Source organism: Phocoena sinus, chromosome 18, assembly GCF_008692025.1.
Source record: "Phocoena sinus isolate mPhoSin1 chromosome 18, mPhoSin1.pri, whole genome shotgun sequence".
NCBI lineage: Eukaryota > Metazoa > Chordata > Mammalia > Artiodactyla > Phocoenidae > Phocoena > Phocoena sinus.
In genome coordinates this window covers 21,635,481-21,657,670 of record NC_045780.1, presented here as the reverse complement: position 1 = coordinate 21,657,670, position 22,190 = coordinate 21,635,481, and the positions used below count along the sequence as shown (strand labels likewise).

The 22,190-nt window shown below is 38.1% G+C and overlaps 1 protein-coding gene across 1 annotated transcript in view; it reads left to right on the top strand.

Moving 5' to 3' along the window:
* GTF2F2 (general transcription factor IIF subunit 2) overlaps positions 1–22,190 on the top strand; it is a 150,125-nt gene that overhangs the window by 111,167 nt on the left and 16,768 nt on the right. Inside the window, exon 6 of the mRNA XM_032611582.1 lies at positions 9,951–10,050. Coding sequence (XP_032467473.1) covers positions 9,951–10,050 — 100 coding nt within the window. The remainder of the gene's footprint in view (positions 1–9,950; positions 10,051–22,190) is intronic.

Genomic DNA, 22,190 nt, shown 5'->3' with positions numbered 1-22,190 from the left:
GAATGCGTCCCATGGGACAGGCCATTTATTGTCTTGTAAAGATTATCTCACTTATTTCTGTTGTTGTAATTCTCATTTTTCCCCGTGAGAGCACCAAGGTGTTGAAGAGATTGACTAACTTGACCAAGGTAACACCTAATAGTAGAACTGGACCTTAAAACTGGAGTCTGGGTTCAGACCCTACCATACCATGATATGGTACGTTCTTTCTAAACTAAGCATCGTTCAGAGTTGTTCTGTGTGCCATAGGTTTGCTTAATCTCTTTTTTTTTTTTAATGGGAAATTATCAGCATGAATCTGAATACAAAAGGTATTTCTTTGTTGCCTTTTTGAAAACAGTCATCCCTGGGTATCCATGGGACATTGGTTCCAGGACCCCCTGCAGACACCAAAATTCACAGATGTGCAAGTTCCTTATGTAAAATGGTATAATACAGCTGGACCTTGTTATCCATGTGTTTTGCATCCTCAGATATGGAGGACCCGACTGTATTGAGTTATAAATATGGTTCCTGGTCCTTTTGATAGATAAGCTTTTACCTGCCACCCCTGGGAATCATACCAAATTATTTAGGCTTTTTACTTTTCTTGGAGTATGGAGAAGGGAAATAAAATGAAAAGTTCTTAAAAATGAAACAAGTATTTTTGTCATTCATCGTCCTTTGGAGTTTAGGGTAATTTCATTTCTAGCATAATAAGAGTAGCTACTTGGACATGTGTTGAGAAACAAGAAATTGTCCCTGATTAGCTAAACTTTTTTCCTCATGTGTTTCTGCTTTGTGCCTCTACCAAAATATTGACTAGGGTGTTTGATTAACAGGAAAAGCATAAGCAGTAAAGGGTTTCTTACATCAAATGCTGTTGCTTCCTTCCGCCCCCCCTTCAACTGCCCCCCTTCTTTTTCCCCTTCCCTGTCACACACACTCTTATGCTGAAATCACAACTTTCTAAGGTAAAAAACAATTTGCTTTCATGAGATGATATAAGAAGTCATGCCTTTCTTGGACTAAAGAAAAAACACATTGCAAAGAAAAAGTTTCAAGCGACCAAAGTTTATAATTATTTGAACAAAAACTCCGGGCAGTGCAAACCTTAGATACCTTGTTGCTTCCCAGACTCCTAAGAACCAGTTGCATGTGCTGTCTTCCTGACCCACTTCCTCCCATTTGGACATCTGTAGTACTTGCACGCAACCAGAGCACTGGTGACTGGGAAGTAATGCTACTGCTTAGGCTAAAGGTGCCTTCAAGTTCAAGATATTAAGTAGATTACATAAGGAAGGACTATGAGAGAAAAGGAAACTACATAAGATAGTAAGACTGTTCTGGCCATCAGGTAAGATATTTATATTTTGGACTGTTGAGTGGAGATTGTGTTGTTTAGCTCACAGATTAGGTAAACAGATACTGTCCGGAGTGTTGGTGATATATGCTCTTCCTGGAGAAGTGAAAATTGGATTGACAGTCTTACAGTGTTTCGGTGAAAAAGAAAAAATTAGGCAAAAATTAAACCAAGACACATAAAATGTCTTCATTACACTGTCATTTATTTTACCTTACCCAACACATACCAGAAACTTGCGGATGGCTGTTGTTTCTAACAAATCTAGGAGAAAACAGGGTGCGTTGTGAATTATCATTTCCCTCGCCAGATGTAGGTCCCTTCCGAACAACTTGCTAGCTAATGTAATGGACACGTTTTGGACATAATATATTTTCTTAAATAGCTATAAATATTTTAAATTGGGATAGTATATGTTTACCAACTTGAAAAGACATCTGGATTGCCTCATTATGTTTAAGATGCAGTGATATAAGAGCACTGGACGAGGAATATTGAATTTTTTTCCCTTTCAGACAAGCTGTATGATCATGGGCAAGTCACCCTCACGCTGGGACTTAATTAGTGATTTGAATTATATTACTCTCACGTAAAAGAATTCAACTCAGCATTAAGTCTTTCATTAAGAGGGAACTGTTAGGACTCACCGACCTAGAGAACAGACTTCTGGTTGCCTGTGAGGGGTGGCAGGCAGGGAGAGGATTGGGGGTTTGGGGTTAGCAGATGCCAACTAGTATATATAGGATGGATAAGCAACAAGGTCCTGCTGGGTAGCACAGGGAACTGTATTCAGTATCCTGTGATAAAGCATAATGGAAAAGAATCTGAAAAAGAATATATATGTATATATATCTGTAACTGAGTCACTTTGCTGTACAACAGAAATTAACACAACATTGTAAATCAACTATACTTCAATAAAATTTTTTTTAAAAATCATAGGGAGGAGAAAAAGAGGGAGCTGTTAGGTTGAATCATATGAAATTGCTAGTTTTATAAAAAGCCAAAAATGATCAAAATTCTGTATTATATAAGAGATATTTTTTGACTGTTTGAGCACGAGCTAAAGTGCCCTCTCCTAATAGGAATCTGGGAGAGTCCATCAGCCAGCTCATGGATCTCAGGATGGCAGCGTGGAATTGGAGGTGCAGGGAATTACAGGTCCTTCAACAAAACTGTGTAGTTTTGATGCCAGTGTTTATGACGCACTTGTGTCATGGCTTTCTTAGATCTAGTTATAATTCTTAGATCTTTGCTGCTGCTTTGCTTAAAACAAAAAACGGGGGCTTCCCCGGTGGCGCAGTGGTTGGGAGTCCACCTGCCGATGCAGGGGACACGGGTTCGTGCCCCAGTCCGGGAGGATCCCACATGCCGCGGAGCGGCTGGGCCCGTGAGCCATGGCCGCTGGGCCTGTGCATCCAGAGCCTGTGCTCCGCTACGGGAGAGGCCACAGCAGTGGGAGGCCCGTGTATCGCAAAAAAAAAACAAAAAACGAAAACAACTCCCTGGGATATAGATATATGGATCAGAGGACTGCTAACTGGAGGCCTGGTATGGCTAGTGTATGTGTTTTTTGGTTTTGAGGGGGGTTTTGTTTTGTTTGGGGGGAGGAGGATTGCCCTTTTAAAAAAATTGAATTAGTTGGCAGTGTCTAGTGAATGATTTCACATAGAAATCTGACTCTGGATTTTCTTGAATAATTAGGCAATCTGGTAATAGCAGTCTTACGCTCCTGCAGAGTAACCTGGTGCTGAGGGCTAGTTGCCCACTTGGGGTGGAGCTTGTGCTCTGTTTCCAGTTCACCACAGCCCTCACCTCTCCCTGTTACTTTTTCTTCTTTACTTGACAGGCCTCTGTAGACACTTGCGTTGGTGATTCTCTTGCGCTCTCCAGTAGAACTTTCTGCAACGATAGAAGTGTTCTGTATCTGTATTGTCCAGTATGGTAGCCACACGTGGCTGTTGAACACTTAATGTGGCTGGTGTGCCTAAGGAACTGAGGTTTTAATTTAATTTAAAGAGTTGCATGTTGCTAGTGGCTACTGTATTGGACAGTGCAAGCAGATAATGGAGTTTATCCCTTTATTGGGTGTTTCCTACAGAGTGAACTTTAAACCTTAATATATTTTACAGTCTCTTCTCTTAGATGCCGGATCTAAATGTTAGCATATATCGCTGTAAGTCTTATGATTTTACATTCAAATTACCATCTCTGATTAAATGCAGCCTAAAACCTTTCTTCTTCTGATCCTTTTTTTCCTCACTTACCACGTTTATATTGCATGCCCATTCTAGGCCGTAGGGATATGAGCAAGGTCCCTGTTTTCATGAAGCTTACAAATAATTCACAGATACTTCTAAGAGATACTTAATTTTAATATTTACTGTCTGTAATCCTTCTAGTAGTCCTGCCAGATAAGGGTATATTTGATTACTCAACTGCAAGTGCTAAAATTTTTTCAAATCCACATTCTAATAGACTAAAATGTTTTACTATTACTATTCCTCTGAGAAGCTCTCTGTCCTATTGAAGCTTCCTATAAATGTACTGTCTTAAAACTAGGCATCATCAGAACCTTTTTGTATTAGTGAATCAGCTCAGCATACACCTGGTTATTCCCTCACCTGGCCTTTCTCCCAGCCTTCTGTCCACCTGCTCCCAAGCTGGGCCTTCTTCTGAAACTTGTTTTTGTTATCTGACTTAGGGCCCAGTGGGTGTTTTCACAGGCAGTCCCAGCACTCCGGGCTGTTCCTGCTTCTCCTTGCCCAGAGACTTTTCTCTCTTACCCAGCAAACGTCAACTTCCTTCTCCCCCTTGGGAGGCACTGTTTACCTCCTTCACTGCTTTACTCTCTCCCTTTCAAAAATGAAATCAGCATCTTAAGAAAATTTACCTTCTTTTGTGAAACCTGTCATTTTAAAAATAGCGTAAATTGCAATCAAACGCAGCTAGAGCACAAAGGATAGATGAATGCTAAAATAGTGATATTTACATTATAAAATGACTCCTACATTGGCAGCTGCTGATGGAAACATTTGTCATTCAGTGTTTTTGTAGTTGTTTAACTCTATAGTTAATAACCAGATTAGCAAGGCAGTATTACTAAGGGAGTTTTGCTTAGGCAGGAGAATAGTCTATATGTATAAAATCAGGTATTATTGGGAAATTTGTTAATATGGGATTCAGCCTTCGTGATCTAAAAAAGGTGTCCAATAAAGGTCATTTGTTCATATGCTTAGCCAATATTTTTGAGTTACTTTTACATAAGAAGCATTATATGTAGCAGGGAGGTTAAAAAAAAGATCTGTTGACTAAAATTTGTAGACTTCTCTTCCCCAGTCTGCCAACAGCTTATAGCAGTAGAATTTGGATTTTTTCAGTTCCTGTTAGATCTTACCAGTGTTCATACTTTAAAATATTTGGGGATGTTTATGCTACTTTTTTAAAATGAATTTTATATTTTCAAAATATACTAAACAATTTGAGAATTGAATTCCCACTGTAGTGCATAAATCTTAATCAAGTATAATGAAGATCTTTAAGTAACTTTAATAAGGGTAATTATGCACCATGATTATAGCCTAGTGACTAGTGACATTGACTTAATAGGAATATTTTTTTCAGTGTTATAAAGGAGAATGTGCTCTTCTTTCTCTCTCTCTCTGTGTGTGTGTGTGTGTGTGTGTGTGTGTGTGTGTGTGTGTGTGTGTGTGTGGAATTAGGCTAGTTGAAGGCAGGTTGATGAGCAGCAAGGAGAATTAAGTGTTTTTTGAGCTATAATTGATATACAATATTATGTAAGTTTCAGGTGTACAACAAAGTGAGTCACAATTTTTGAAGGTTATATTCCATTTATAGTTATTATAAGAGAATTACTTATTTTGATCTAAATTCAATAAGCTTTTAATTAGAGATGTTATTCTATTATATGGCCTTTTAGGGACTGTATAGATTAACTGCTTGAACCTTTGGGTTAAAAAAAAAGATCTGAGTTCCAGTTCTGTTTTGCCTTCTATAAGGAAAAAGCAAGATTGAAAAGATGTAGGTAAAGCTTTTAACACAGTTTCTAGCAACATAGTAAGTGCTTTAAATGTCTGTTATTTGTTATAGTTGTCGTTTTATTAGTGTTTAAGCTCTTGGGTCACGTAGCCCTTGAGCTTTTTCTTTGATGGGAAAAAATGAGAGATAAAACTGACTCTTTAAATAATAATTCTAGAAAGACTGGTAATTCATTGAGTCCTAGTCTTCTAAGAATGTGAATGTGTCTTCTAAATTGTCCTGAAATGGTGGTAGTAATTAGCAACACGTATTTTTTTTTAATGGTTTGTAAAACAGGGCCTAGCTGTGTCTAAATGATCACATAGTAATAGTTTTCTATTACTTCTTGAAAATAACACCATGTGTTTAAATTTTCTGAAAAAGTTAAGACCCAATTTTTTAAATGGTTGGGACAGCAAAACTTTTAGCTTCCTCCCAGTCCAGCATAAAACCTCTGTGTGTAGTTTGCTGTTCAGCTGTACAAACCAAATATTTCCAAATTAAATTATTTTGTACAAGCCTAGTTTTAAACCTCATTTTGACTTTGAAGCCATGTTGAGGTCAGTGATGTTTAACTTGGTGCTTTGTTCAGTGATGAAGTGGAGTTGCAAATTGTTCTGACGCTTCATGAGATAATGTTAAATGAATTATTTAATGTTAAGTAAAGAACCCTGCTAAATTATTTTAAACTATTCAGGTTAGTTCAAGTATTTTAAGATTTAGTTCTTTAAGAATATGTTATATTTTCAGTCCACAGATTAACCTTTTGAGGTGTTTTGTTTTGTTTTGTTTTAGTCTACTTATTTATTTATGGCCGCATTGGGTCTTCGGTGCTGCGCGTGGGCTTTCTCTAGTTGCGGTGAGCGGGGGGCTACTCTTTGTTGCGGTGCGTGGGCTTCTCATTGCTGTGGTTTCTCTTGTTGTAGAGCATGGGCTCTAGGCATGTGGGCTTCAGTAGTTGTGGCATGCTGGCTCAGTCGTTGTGGCTCACGGGCTCTAGAGCTCAGGCTCAGTAGTTGTGGTGCACGGGCTTAGTTGCTTCGCGGCATGTGGGATCTTCCCTGACCAGGGCTCGAACCCGTGTCCCCTGCATTGGCAGGCAGATTCTTAACCCCTGTCCCACCAGGGAAGTCCCACCTTTTGAGTTTTGAATCATAAAGATATCTTCTTTTAATTAAAACAAAACACTTAGACTTGACTTTCTAAATGTATAATAAAAAGGTTAAATTTTAATGTGAGCTTTTTATTTTTTTAAGTTAATTCAGTGTTTTCCTTTATATATTTAAAAGATTAAATACTTTGAGGATAAAAATGGCATGAGTCATGACACTCTATGGATGATGAAATTGGCTTTTAGAACTTTTGTATTAGAATTGAAAGGAAAGTATGCCACATGAACCTGAATCGGGATGCAGTGGCTGAAAATAAATTCTAGTGTAAGAGCATGACAAGAATAAGCTACCGTTTATAAAAATGCACTTACCTGAACAAACTGAAACCCCAAGGAATTTTCAAATTGTGAAGTAATGGGAACAATCATTTAATGTAGAAGGAAGAAGCTAGCGCATGCCTCCGTCCTTGAATGCCTCATAAGATCAAATTGTGGAGTGAGGTGATTGAATCAGGAAAGATAATTTAGTGGCAGCTTAACAGGTAGATTACCATCTAGAGAGGCCAAACCCCTGAGAACCGATTGCATTAAGGGGATGGGGCTAAGGTTAGAGCACAGAGAGGTGTTCAGAGACAGGTTGCGACTTGGTTATGGGGGGGTTTTTTCCGCCCTTTTTTCAAGGAATTACACATGCTTAGTTCTACCTCTTTGTAAACATTCCTATATCTGTCTTTAATCATTCTTTTCTCTCTAAACACTTATCTCTCAGTCACTTTGAGACATCTTCTCAGCTTGGAGGAGTGATTTCTGCCCAGTCTTTTTCGCCTCACCTCTTACAAGTTTGGATTGCCCTGCTCCAGCTTACCCTCAAATGCACATCTTGGAGTTAATCTTTACTTCGTAGCAGCACACAGTCAGTTGTCATAATATCAACTCCCTGTCCCTCTTCAGTCCTGCAGATAATCAGTTATAGATAAGCGTTTGTTTAATGTTAGTCTTCCACTAACCAAGTCTTTTCTTCAGAGAGAGGCACCCAGTAATCATTTGCTGGATGATTGCCTGTAAGAGGCTCCTTCTAAAGTCTGGTCATGGCACAACTGGAGCCATGGGGATGCAGATGTGAGAGAACAGTGGATTAAGCTGGAGAGATATCAGGGACTTGATCCCATAGGGACATGCAGTCATGTAAAGGAGCTTATGTGTCACCCAAGAACAGTTAAGAGGCCATTGAAGGATTGTTAGCCCAAGTCCATCTTTGGGTGGACATCTCCCTTCTAGACCTCTAGCTAGTGCCTTCTTCCTGGTTCATAGAAAGTATATTTGGCCCATGAAAAGCAAAGTAACAAACTACATATGATTTATGGTGACATATACAGTAAGTTTCTAAAGACATTTCTAAAGTACTTTTTTTACACTTCATAAAATAATGAATTTATGTATTCAAAGGATATATATGGATTTATGAATAATTGGAAGGATTAAAATATTTATATTTTAATACAGAAATGGGTATACTCAATTTGGGGATCATAGTTAAAAATAAAACCTGTAGTATTTATAGCTTTCAAATTAAAAAAGCAATTGGTAGATATTTAATATCTTCTGAGGAATTTGGTATTATATCCCTAAAAATAGGCAGAAATAAACAGAGAAATAACTCCAACCAAGTAATTAAATAATAAGAACGTTATAAAAGCAGGTACCTTTTATACTGCAAGTTGTGCCTTTGAAGGAATTTTATTTTTTTAACGTCTTTATTGGAGTATAATTACTCTACAATGGTGTGTTAGTTTCTGCTTTATAACAAAGCGAATCAGCTGTACATATACATATATCCCCGTATCCCCTCCCTCTTGCGTCTCCCTCCCACCCTCCCTATCCCACCCCAGCTTACCATTCCCACTCCCTGTGTCCTCAAGTCCATTCTCTAAGTCTGCATCTTTATTCCTGTCCTGCCCCTAGGTTCTTCAGAACCTTTTTTTTTTTTTTAGGTTCCATATATATGTGTTAGCATACAGTATTTGTTTTTCTCTTTTGAAGGAATTTTAAATGACAAGTTTTAGTTCCTGTTCTGTTGAACCAAAGAATTTAAAGTCCCATTAAAATAAAGTAATATGATGTTCAACATGTATTATTTATAAATGACCAACATTTTTAAGGCTTTCAAACTAAGAAACGATTTTTCGTTTTCCTTTAAGAAAGTATACTTCCTTTTCTGATTATGAAAGTGGTAGATGCTTATTGCAGAAAATTTAGAAAGCATATGGAAATCTTAAATGCATTCATTCTGCTCTCTTTCTTCCCATTCTTTCATGTTAAGTTCCATTTTCTTTAAAAACCCACCTTCTTTTTTTTGTCTGTATCAAGTAGGTAATTTTCTAACATGGTTCTCAGTTTCTTTGCTGTGACCGTTGCATTTCACTAGTTCCTTTTGGGTTCATTTTACTTTTTGCTGAAATGAATCCTTGAGTAGTTCTCTCAGTGAGGATCTGTGAATGATAAACTTTGTTTTTGTACAAAAATATTTTTATTTCACTCTTACTCTTCAATTATAATTTAGCTAGACATGGTTGGCAATTTTTTTTCTATAGTACTTTAAATATATTCTTGTATTCTGATATCTTGCCAATGAGAAGTCTAGAGGTACAGTGGAACCTTCTGTCCTTTAAAAAAAAAGTCATTTTGAAAGCTACACCATTTTCCCCCTTAAAACATTTTTTAGATTTACTGTGCTCATATACCAAAGAATTAATTTTTAAAATAAGAAGTAAATGGTTGAATGTGAGTCACTGGGTATGGTAATATTTAGTCCAAAACAAAATCTCCTCAGATTGCTATTTGAATATATATATTTATAATATGCTATACCTAGTGTCATAGGTTTATTTTATGGCTCTTTTTCCAAAAGTGATGTTTTCAATTATATTTTAATTTAGATAGATGGAGTCCTACAGTTGGACAACCAATGCTGTCCAATAGAAATGTCTGTGATGATGGAAATGTTATTTATATGCACTGTCCATTAAAGCAGCTACTAGCCACTAGATCCTGAGTGCTGATGTGTCATCTTTTTATCATACGTTAATCTCATCAAATGAACAGACGTTTTGGATTAATACCTTGATTCGTTTTAGACCATGTAACTTAAGATAATTCATTTTTACATGCAAATTTTTCTCTAGAAATTTAAAGCTGATTAGCTTCTTTGTTTTAAAACTTAAAGTTTGACTGCAAAGTATAGGTTTAGAAGGAAGTTGTAGAATTAAATGACATGGTTTGTATGTTTAGCTTATGGTCTGGTTTCTACATTATTGTCATATTCAGTGTGTTTTTGAAGTATTAAGACTGACGTATCTTCTTTATATATTAAGTATTAGTCTTGAAGAATTATAGGAATAACTCTTCAGGTTTCACTCCAGTAAACAAGTAAGTTTGTTAATAATGCCTTCTGTTTTTCAGATTACAAATAGAAGAATCTTCCAAACCTGTGAGGCTATCACAGCAACTAGACAAAGTTGTGACAACCAATTACAAACCTGTTGCTAATCATCAATACAATGTAAGTCTTCATGTCTTTCTTCACTGTTCTGTCTTTAATATCAGACTCTTAGCTTTTGAAAGGACCTCGGCAGTCACATACCTTGCTGTCAGGCGCTTGAGTTATCCAGACTTAGTGAGGAAGTTAACAGTTTGCCAAACATAGAAAAGATAATCACTGTGTATCCTAAATCATACGATGAGAAGAAGGCAACCACTGTTCAAATGACTCCTGAAAAGTTTTTCAAAGAAATAAAACACTTCATTTTTAAATGTTTCTAATGTTTTAGTGTCGTTAATAAATATTAGTTTTGCTGTTTTTTCTCAATACCTTTATAACTGAGAGTTTTTAGTGTTTTGACCAAAAATTTTAAAGGTCATGAAACAATGATTTTTCCCATTGATTATTAAGATGGCTTTGCATAGTTTCAGCTTTTATGGGCATTTTTACGGCCTCACACTACCATTCAAAGCAAGGACTGCCTGTGTGTGTGTGTGTGTGTGTGTGTGTGTGTATTTAAACCATTTTTATTGAAGTATATCATATATACTATATTTATTATATATATACACAGCATATATATATACACACACACACAGTATGTATTTTCTGTGTGTATAAAATATGTATACACATGTATACATATTATGTGTACTTTGTGCCAGGCACTGTTCTTACTATTGTAACTACTGCTACTATCCTTATTTTACAGATGAAGTAACTGAGGCACAGAGAGGTTAGCTTCCTTGAGGTCACACAGCCAGTAATTAGCCAGTCCAGGTGTTGAATCAGATAGTCTGTTTTAAGAGCCTTACTTTTTTTTTTAATTGAAGTAAAGGTGATTTATAATAGTGCATCCGTTTCAGGTGTCCAGCAAAGTGATGTGGCTATGCACATTGTAGGTTATTACAAGATACTGAATATAGTTCTCTGTGCAGTAGGTCCTTGCTGTTTGTTTTATATATAGTAGTGTGTATCTGTCAATCCCATGCTCCTGATTTATCCCTCCCCCTACTTCCCCTTTGGTGACCATAAGTTTGTTCTCTGTGTCTGTGAGTAGGAGCCTTACTCTTAATGAACCACTGTGCTGTGTTGTTGTACATTATTAGCAGTGCTAAAAGGGCTGAGGGTTCTGGGTCTTGAAGTACCTGCAGTGTCAGGAGAAATGTGATGATTTTCTGAAAATAAAAGGAAGCCTAAGTTAAGTAGCAATTAAGAGTTGCTAACCTGTGTCCTCCTTTGTTGCTTAAGATTCCCCTTGATACGGAGTTTAGGAAGAAATAAACACTCTTTAAGACTGGCCTTAAGTTCCAGGCTTATTCAGTGACGCGGATAGTATCTGCCAAACCACTGCTTTATGATATTTGAATTTCTTTCAGTTATTTTATGTGAAAGGTAGCAAATGCAAGTGCCTCCAGGACCAAGCAGGCATCTCTCTGGGTGGGATGCTGAAATTTAAGAAGATAAATGGTAGAGACTGATGAACTGGAGTGTATGTGCCCCTTCTAAAGACATTCAGATATTAAAAATTGCTACACTGGGTGGATTTAGTCAAGCAAGTCACAATTCAGCTGCATGCACGCAGGCTTTCGTTTTATAGCCTCTGGTTATGTGTCAGGGGAAAAATAAACTAAAAAAGAGGATAGGCAAGATAAGCGGGGACAAACATAAGATAATCCAAGAGAGGTATTTTTATGATGTCTGTTGATTGAGACAAGTAAGTAGAAGTCTCCTTCTTTGTCCTCTTCTATTCCAGTCTTTTCTGCTCTTAGATGGGAATACATACAACCTTCTGGAGCCAAGTGGAAATAGAGAAGTAAAATAGGGTAGGCCTTACTTGTCTTTGCCTCTCTTATTCATTAATATGCTTCTCCTGTAGCCCCTGACTATGCTTTTTTCTCCACTTATGGGTCAGGCTTCTGTATACCTGTTTCTACTCTTGTGTAAGTTTTTGTTGCAGTGAGGACAAGGAAGACCACACCTTCCATAGGCTATAAAAAGATATAGCCTTTCTGGAGAGAAGTTTGGTAATTTGTATCAAAAGCACTATAAAAGGATACATCCTTTGATCTAGCAGTCTTGTATCTAAGAATTTATCATAGTAAGACAAGTGGCCAAAGATGTATATGCAATAGTGTTTCTCCCTATTGCTTAAGATAGGAAAAGGTCAGAAACACTTGTTCCAAAATAAGGATTAGTTCAGTACTTTAGGCTGTTATTTTTTGATGGTAGGCTCTAGAGTGATTTTATCCTAATTTTCCTCTTTATGAAATCTTTTTTGAATTGTTGGAATTGTCACAGTGAGCATGTATTGTCTGAATTGTCACAGTGGGCAGTAAAACTTTTCTGTTGGAATGGGAAAGGGAAGAAAGCTAGGGAAGAGTGTTAGTACTTAGCCATGACAATGTCCTTCCACAGTTATCTAAGGTTTGTCTTCTGTCAGCAAAAATAATATTTTTTTAATGCCTGCTTTATGCCTGAGATACCTACTCTTGGTGAACCAAATAAATAAAATTCCTGTCTTCACGGAGCTACCATTTCTTTCAATTTCTCTGGTCATGCCTTTTCAGACCCCATTTGGGGTATAATCTAGATTTCCTTTGACCTAGTGAGTCCGCATTTGTATATTATAATTGGTTTTTCTTAAATTCCATTATAAGGGTCACTCTTGTTATACTACCACATACCATCATTTCTGAGGCAAAAGGAAAATCTCTCTTAGGTCAGTCAAAGCTGGCACTTTTGCTTAGTATTAAAGCTCTGACCTCTATCTAATTCATATACAGAGTGACATTGACACTATATCTACCTGTCAGGTATAGAAGATACATTCCAAATGTCATTTTTAGAATGTTTTTCATTGCTTTCTTTCTACTGCTAAAATAAATACAAATATATTGTATATTCTAAACCACTCATTAGGATATAAAGCTATCACATCTCAAGAGGGAGGGGATATGGGGACATGTGCGTGCAGATGGCTGATTCGCTTTGTTGTGCAACAGGAACTAACACGGTATTGTGAAGCGATTATGCTCCAATAAAGATCTATTTAAAAAAAAGAAAAAAAAAAGCCATCACATCCACTTTAAAGACTCTTTTTAACATTAAGTGACATTTCAGTTCATGGTAACAGCCTTTGTTAAGGTTGTCATAGCGTAAATGAGTCGTTAATATTAACGTAATTACAGTGATGAGTCATATAGTAATCTTTGATTAACAGAGATTGACTGTAACTTACCACATTATGTTATTTGAATGTTTAGTGAATTTTTTCCATGGGATTGTATCAAAATGGGTGAAGGCACCTGCATAGCTTTTAAAAGGATATTCAGTATTATAATGCCAACTGTAAGAAGAGTATAAAACTTCTGTTATTATTGTCAGGAACGTTAATTTTTAAGTGATTGAGAAACTTCAATGTAGTTCATTCAACAAGAATGACTTAGAGATTATGTAATCAAGATGTTCAGTTTTATTTATTTATTTAAAAAAAATTTTTTTTAAATTAATTTATTTTTGACTGCGTTGGGTCTTTGTTGCTGCGCGCGGGCTTCCTCTAGTTGTGGTGAGCGGGGGCTACTCTTCATTGCGATGCACGGGCTTCTCGTTGCAGTGGCTTCTCTTGTTGCAGAAGACAGGCTCTAGGTGCGCGGGCTTCAGTAGTTGTGGTGCACGGGCTTAGTTGCTCCACAGCATGTGGGATCTTCCCGGACCAGGGCTCAAACCTGTGTCCCCGGCATTGGCAGGTGGATTCTTAACCACTGTGTCACCAGGGAAGTACTAAGATATTCAGTTTTTTGTGTTTTTTTTAAACATCTTTATTGGAGTATAATTGCTTTACAATGGTGTGTTAGTTTCTGCTTTATACCAGAGTGAATCAGCTATACATATACATATATCCCCATATCTTCTCCCTCTTGCGTCTCCCTCCCACCCTCCCAATCCCACCCCTCTAGGTGGTCACAGACCACCGAGCTCATCTCCCTGTGCTATGCGGCTGCTTCCCACTAGCTATCTGTTTTACATTTGGTAGTGTATATATGTCCATGCCACTCTCTCACTTCGTCCCAGCTTACCCTTCCCCCTCTCTGTGTCCTCAAGTCCCTTCTCTACGTCTGCGTCTTTATTCCTGTCCTGCCCCTAGGTTCTTCAGAACCTTTTTATTTTTTTTTTTTAAGATTCTGTGTATATGTGTTAGCATATGGTATTTGTTTTTCTCTTTCTGACTTGCTTCACTCTGTATGACAGACTCTGGGTCCATCCACCTCACTACAAATAACTCAATTTCGTTCTTCTTATGGCTGAGTAATATTCCATTGTATATGTGTGCCACATCTTCTTTATCCATTCATCTGTCGATGGACACTTAGGTTGCTTCCATGTCCTGGCTATTGTAAATAGAGCTGCAGTGAACATTGTGGTACATGACTTTTTTTGAATTATGGTTTTCTCAGGGTATATCTATTTAGGTCTTCTGCCCATTTTTGAATTGGGTCGTTTGTTTTTTTGACACTGAGCTGCATGAGCTGCTTGTAAATTTTGGAGATTAATCCTTTGTCTGTTGCTTCATTTGCAAATATTTTTTCCCATTCTGAGGGTTGTCTTTTCATCTTGTTTATGGTTTCCTTTGCCGTGCAAAAGGTTTTTTTTTTTTTTTTTTTTTTTTTGCAGTATGCGGGCCTCTCACTGTTGTGGCCTCTCCCGTTGCGGAGCACAGGCTCCGGACGCGCAGGCCCAGCGGCCATGGCTCACGGTCCTAGCCGCTCCGCGGCATGTGGGATCTTCCTGGAACGGGGCACGAACCCATGTCCCCTGCATCGGCAGGCGGACTCTCAACCACTGCGCCACCAGGGAAGCCCCTGTGCAAAAGCTTTTAAGTTTCATTAGGTCCCATTGTTTATTTTTGTTTTTATTTCCATTTCTCTAGGAGGTGGGTCAAAAAGGATCTTGCTGTGATTTATGTCAAAGAGTGTGCTTCCTATGTTTTCCTCTAAGAGTTTTATAGTGTCTGGCCTTCCATTTAGGTCTTTAATCCATTTTGAGTTTATTTTTGTGTATGGTGCTGGGGAGTGTTCTAATTTTATTCTTTTACATGTAGCTGTCCAGTTTTCCCAGCACCATTTATTGAAGAGGCTGTCTTTTCTCCATTGTATATTCTTGTCTCCTTTATCAAAGATAAGGTGACCTTAGGTGCATGGGTTTATCTCTGGGCTTTCTATCCTATTCCGTTGATGTATATTTCTATTTTTGTGCCAGTACCATACTGTCTTGATTACTGTAGCTTTGAAGTATAGTCAGAAGTCTGGGAGCTTGATTCCTCCAGCTCTGTTTTTCTTTCTCAGGATTGCTTTGGCTATTCGGGGTCTTTTGGGTTTCCATACAAATTGTGAAATTTTTTGTTCTACTTCTGTGAAAAATGCCATTGGTAGTTTGATAGGGATTGCATTGAATCTGTAGATTGCTCTGGGTAGTATAGTCATTTTCACAGTGTTGATTCTTCCAATCCAAGAACATGGTATATCTGTCTCTCTATCTGTTTGTATCATCTTTAATTTCTTTCATCAGTGTCTTATAGTTTTCTGCATACAGGTCTTTTGTCTCCTTAGGTGGCTTTATGATGTTCAGTTTTAAATTCAATATGAGGTTGAAATGTTCTCAAACTTTTGCCAGGTGGAGCTATATAAACATGAAGCCCAGTATTTCATTTTAACAGTTGAGGTCCTTGTAATGCAATTTTCAGGACAGAAATAAGGGGGAAAAAAATTTGTACAAAAAATGTTAAAGGAGGTGGAAATGACATATGTATTTGTAAAAGAATATCCATACATACATTTGATCAGAAAGAAACCACTTTGCATTTACCCCCAGAAACATTTTCACTCACCTGTGACACCTAGATAAATTTACGTTTAGTATATATGATCATCTCCAAATATTTGAATTCCTACTTTGTACATAGAGCTTTTCTAAGCATTAAATTTAAATTTATCTCTTTGCTTCACAAACTATCTGGGATATGATACCTACTCTTCTTGCCATTCAGAAAGCATTTTGGGAGCCAAAAAGAATGATATTAGTAGCATTATCTCTTAGAATAGTCCTTCCTTGAAAGCTTGGCCGTGAAAACTCACCCTTTAGTAGGATGTGACCTGTCAGGTTTCTCCCTTCGTGGCCTTTCCTCTGCCTTATTAGATCATCATTAAGTTTCTGAAACTTTTTCCAGAGAAAGTTTTTTGAAACACTAATTTTATGAGAATCTCCTTGAAAAAAAGAGTTGTGCAAAAAGAACTGTGTGTTAAAAGAACTTGTAGATTCTGATTATATCCTCCCCCTTCAATATTGACACTGCATTTAACATACTAAAGTTGGGAACCTCTAGGAATTTGTTTAATCCTGCATTTTGTAAACATTTGAACATCACATTCCCCATCCCCCATCCTTTCACGTAGCAAAAACAAACTATGAAAAATAATGGCTGTCAAAATAGGATTTACAAAAAAAAAAAAATAGGATTTACAAAAGGGCCCATTGGGGGAGGGGGAGATTTTGGAACTTATATTTTTCTTGGTTTTTACCTAATAAAGGAAAGAAATTGAGCTCTAGAAATATTTACAATGTAGATTGACCTTGGTACCCTTATGCAGTCCCTGTGCTAATCAGTCATTTTTCATTAGAGGAGTAGAAGTTGTACAACGCAAGGACTTCCCTGGCTGTTTGGTGGTTAAGACTCCAAGCTTCCATCACAGGAAGCACAAGTTCGATCCCTGATCAGGGAACTAAGATCCCACATGCCACATGGTGTGGCCAAAAAAAAAAAGAAAGAAATTGTGCAACACAGAGGCGTTGGCATTGGTGCTTTCAGCACCTCACGCTTTTGTTTTCAGCACTTTAGGTTTGGTGCTAAATTTAAGGATTTACAGGTTATAGTATCTATTATTAACTAAATTCAATCTCAAAAAGTGAATAAATGGCTTAAAAAGATTCCAACAGGGACTTCCCTGGTGGTCCAGCGGTTAAGACTTCACCTTCCAATGAAGAGGGTGTGGGTTCAATCCCTGGTCGGGCAGCTAAGATCCCACATGCCTCACGGCCAAAAAACCAAAAAACCATAAAACAGAAGCAATATTGTAACAAATTCAATAAAGACTTAAAAAAAAAAAGATTCCAACAAAGAAACTGTAGATTAAAGATAATAGTAATGAAGCAAATATATATCAACATGAAAGTGGCAAAACTGACACTTCTCTTCTAAAACCATCTCTTGGAATTCCCTGGTGGTCCACTGTTTAAGACTCGACACTTTCACTGTTGTGCGCCCAAGGTTCGATCCCAGGTCGGGGAGCTAATATCCCGTGAGCCGTGTGGCATGGCACAAAAAAAAAAAATCTCTTTTATTAGTCACTTTGTGAGGTAGAAACAGTGATGACGTGATCAAATCTGACAAGAACTTGGCCCTCCCGAAAAGGAAATTATCATTCTAAATATGGCTTGTGATCCCCTGTCTTTAATGATTCAGTTAGTGTCTATCATGGAAGAAGAAACAACTCCAGATATTTCAAGCCGAAAGGGACTTAAAGTAGGAAACTGGTTACAAATGGTTTACAGAATGGAATAACAAAAATGGAAGGGCTGAGGTTGCCAGAGATGAGGAAGCTGCTGCTTCCAGAGGTGCTTCCACAGCACAATAGAAGAAAACCGCCCTTCCTCCTGCTTCCTTCTTCCATTGGCAGAGCCCCAGCTGGGAACAGGCTGGCAGGGGAGTCTCGGAAGTGTGGCCTGCAGTCCCCTGATGCTGCTACCACCGCCGCCAAGGCTGGGAGCTGAAGGCTTATTGGAAATAATTTGACATAGTGACCCTTGACCTTTGTGTTGTACCGTAAGTTGTATTAGCTGTTGCTGGTTCAAAGCCATCACAGTTTGCAATTCATTTAAAGACTAAGCATCCAGAACATGAAGACAGATCCACTGTATTTTGAGAGCAAAACAAAAAAAAGTGTTTTGTAATTTTGACAAATTAAATTAAAACTTATTCCTAAAATATTTTTATTTCATCTCTTTAAATTTTTTGTTCTTGTATGCTTTATAAAGATAACTGTGCATATTAATACAGAATACATTTTTTAATAATTTTATTCATATAGTTCATGCTTTACATTTTTTACTGATTGAGATTTCCCCAGTGGTCCAGTGGGTAGGACTCAGCGCTTTCACTGCTGAGGGCCTGGGTTCCGTTCCTGGTTAGGGAGCTAGGATCCCACAAGCTGCGTAGCGAGGGAAAAAAAATATTTTTTTTACTGATAGAGTTGTATAATCAAAATATAGAGTCAGCTGATGTGTAAGATTCCTTTCAGCTCCCTCCAGCCCTGATTGCAACTAAGGGTGCTTGTGTATGTGTGTTCTGGTTGACATTGTGGACATCATCATCCAGTCTGTGTAAATGTCACAGTATTCTTATATGTAGTCTCCATCTTATGACCTTTCTCATAAGGAATCCCTTTTCTCATAAGGATTTGTGTCTTCTCTTGTCTAGACAGTGGTTCTCAATGCTGGCTGTACACTAGAATCACCTGGGAAGCTTTTAAAAAGAAAAATACCTCCAGAGATTGATTGTATTGATCTACTATGGAGGCCAACTGTCTTAAATTTTTAAGTTCCCTAGGTAATTCTAGCATTCCGCCACTGATCCACTGTTACAGGCATTTTTTATAGCTCTGTCTGCCATCTCCTGTTGGGGTGGGGAGCAAAAATGATGCCCGGGAGGAGACCAGGAAGTCTCTTTCCACTAAACCTAAGGCTTTTAAAAAGGTTTAGTATCTTCTCGTCTCTGTTATCATCAATCCCCCTCTATGCCCCACCCACCCCAGCTTGAAAAAAGATTTCTCTTTCCCTTTTTTTTCCTGGCAAGAGCTCTTAGTCTGAAAATGATAGAGAATTAGAAAAAATTGAACTAGAAAACTACTGTTGGAGGTAATAGAACTATTACATAAAATCTTGAAGTAAACGCCCAGAAACTAAAAAGAAAATTTATTTTATGCATACTCTGTTTCCTTCTGTGTGGCAACCAACTGCGTTAGTCTTCAGAGCTAGGGTTGTTGGCAGTAGGGGGGGTTTTGCTTGGCTTTTTGTTTTGTTCTCAGGTATCTGTATGAATTTGGAATTTTGCTGATTAAAATGGATGCCTGCAGGACTGTATCTAAAGGCCTTTCGGCAATATTTGCCTACTGTAGTATATAGTGTAGTATAAGGATACATGCTTCGTTCATTTGAATTTGCACACCAAGGACTGATCAACTCTAAAGAAGTAATTTCCTCCCAAGAGATAACAACACACTAAGCAGAAACAGGAGCATTGGGGGTGGGGGGGAGTCTTTCATAAGGATTTAAAATGCAAACCATGATATTCAAGGCTGTCACGCTCACTTTAAAAGTTAAAATAAAAGCCTCCACAAAGACTGCCTTGACAAAGCAATGAAAATATTTCTGCAAACAACAATCTAGAAATTTACAGACATCTGTATTATAATACTTTAATTGGCAGTGGGTGGCATTTATAATTTTAGTCAGTGATTATTGTTTCAGTAATGATGGTTGAACAGCTCTATACCACATCCACAATGGATTTTCAACATTTGGTTGCGTTTTAGTCTTGAATAATTTGTTTTTCATTTTGAAAGTAAAATTGTATATGATGGATTTTTTTGGATTGTAAAATTTTGTAACTACAGATTAAATTTAATGTTTTTTCTGAATTGACATTTATTTCTATGCAGCTGGTTACACTGTAGTCTGTGGTCATTGGGGGCAGATATAAGATCAGTAATTAAAATTCATATAATATAAAAGCTATTTCTAGTCCAGTAACTCTCCTACTAATATTTTGTGGTAGCTGCTAAAAAGTTAGAAAACGTGACTGCTTTGAGTGTCATTTCCTTATAATGCCAGTACAAAACAAAATGCCCAAAGGGAAAAGAGCTAAAATGAGAAGAAAACAGTAGTCTTCTCCTAACCTAGTTCATACCATTTGTAGCTTATTTGTAGAATTAATTTTATTGGTAGTACAAAGTTGTAAGTGCAATATTAAGATTGGCATTTCTACACTGTTTGGCTTAAAAGAGAAAAGTTACCTCAGGGATCTTAGTTTTGTCCTGAGTATGTTATTAATAACTAAATGATCATGGAAGTAATTTCAGTCCCTCTTTATAGTTACACATATATCGGAACTACCTGATACCACAGAGCAGAATTTGGGTTATGAGCCTGTCTTGGACATTATCAAAAAAGATTTAAATAATGCTGTACTGCAGAAATTTTGTTTTAAAACAGTCTTTTCTGTAGGTTATCCTATAGTACAGGCCCTGAGGGCATTAAAGAGATATATGTCTGGGTTTTCAGATTACACTTCTAAGTGTTTTTTTTTTTTTCTTTTGCAAATATTTGATTGATTGATTGAAGTATGGTTGATTTACAATGTTGTGTTAGTTTCAGGTGCGCTTTTAAGTGTTTTTATTTCGCTAGTCAAAAGTGAAGTTAGGGGCTTCCCTGGTGGCGCAGCGGTTGAGACTCCGCCTGCCAATGCAGGAGACACGGGTTCGCGCCCCGGTCCGGGAAGATCCCACATGCCGCGGAGCGGCTGGGCCCGTGAGCCATGGCCGCTGAGCCTGCGCGTCTGGAGCCTGTGCTCCACGGCGGGAGAGGCCACAACAGCGAGAGGCCCGCGTACCGCAAAAAAAAAAAAAAAAAAAAAAAAAAAAAAAACCATAAAAAAAAAAGTGAAGTTAGGCTGCACTGTCCCCTGGGTTATTGAGCCATTGATAGACATGGTTAACACAGAAAGACAAGCATACAAGTCTAGTCTGCTTTCTCCGCAATTTAAAGAAGGAAAGCAGCAATGTTAAACACAGTGTTTTGAGATTGAAACATGTAAACCAAGATTTTTCTTTTAATTTCTGTGTAGAATTGGTGCTTTTCTCAGTACTCATTAACATTACGAATCACAACCTAATCTGACTCTTAATCTTATCCTCAGTATTTTTTTAATATCTATTTATTTATGTTACTATTTGGCGGGTCTTAGTTGTGGCACACAGGATTTTTCGTTGCAGCACACAGGCTTCTCTCTACTTGTGGCGCGAGGGCTCCAGAGCGTGTGGGCTCAGTAATTGCGGCGCGTGGGCTTAGTTGCCCCGAGGCATGTGGGATCTTAGTTCCCCGACCAGGGATCAAACTGGCATCCCCTGTGTTGCAAGACGGATTCTTAACCACTGGATCACCAGGGAAGTCCCTTATCCTCAATATTGATTTTGGAGTTTCTTTATTCTAAATTCTTCAGTCCTTTTGGGTCTGACATACGGCTTTAGGGTTGGGACAACTTGATAACAAACACTTAAGTTTTTCTCTCCACTGCCAGCTAGAATGTATGCCCTCTCTGAACTGGGCCATCTTGCTTTACCAGCACGTTTCTTTACTTGAAAACATTTTTGTTCATCTTCCTAGCTTCTCGAGTCTTAGCACAGGCTCCGGACGCGCAGGCTCAGCGGCCATGGCTCATGGGCCCAGCCGCTCAGTGGCATGTGGGATCTTCCCGGACCGGGGCACGAACCTGTGTTCCCTGCATCGGCAGGCAGACTCTCAACCACTGCGCCACCAGGGAAGCCCTTGAGTCATTTTACACAAGGAAGAGATGGCTAAAGGTGGAAGCTGAATATACCATAACTTCTGTTTCCTATTTCCTTAATTTAACTTTTTCCATCTTCTTTCAGCATAAATTAAAGCTGGGACAGAAGAGAAGACAGAATATCATACAACTGTAGCTCTATACTTAGAGTCCAAAGCCTAGCACTGGTCTTTTGCTAGGTCCCCACTTCTTTGTCTTGTTTTTCTTGAGGACTAATGGCTTTTCCCTAAATGAGATCCCACATCCCACTCAAGCCTGCGGGAAGGGAATAGGCTTTCCCCACTCCTCCTTAGTCTGATTCTATCTCCCTCTATTTTCTAGATACCAAGTTAAGTTTCTCTTAGTCCCCACTTGGTCAGAGTAAAGGGCTATAACATCTTCATCCCGTGGTCCAGACTTTCGTACTCTTTTACCAGGCCCTCCTTTCTAGACTGTCCATCACAGTGGACAAAGCAAACCCTTTCAAATACAGTGCACCTGTGGA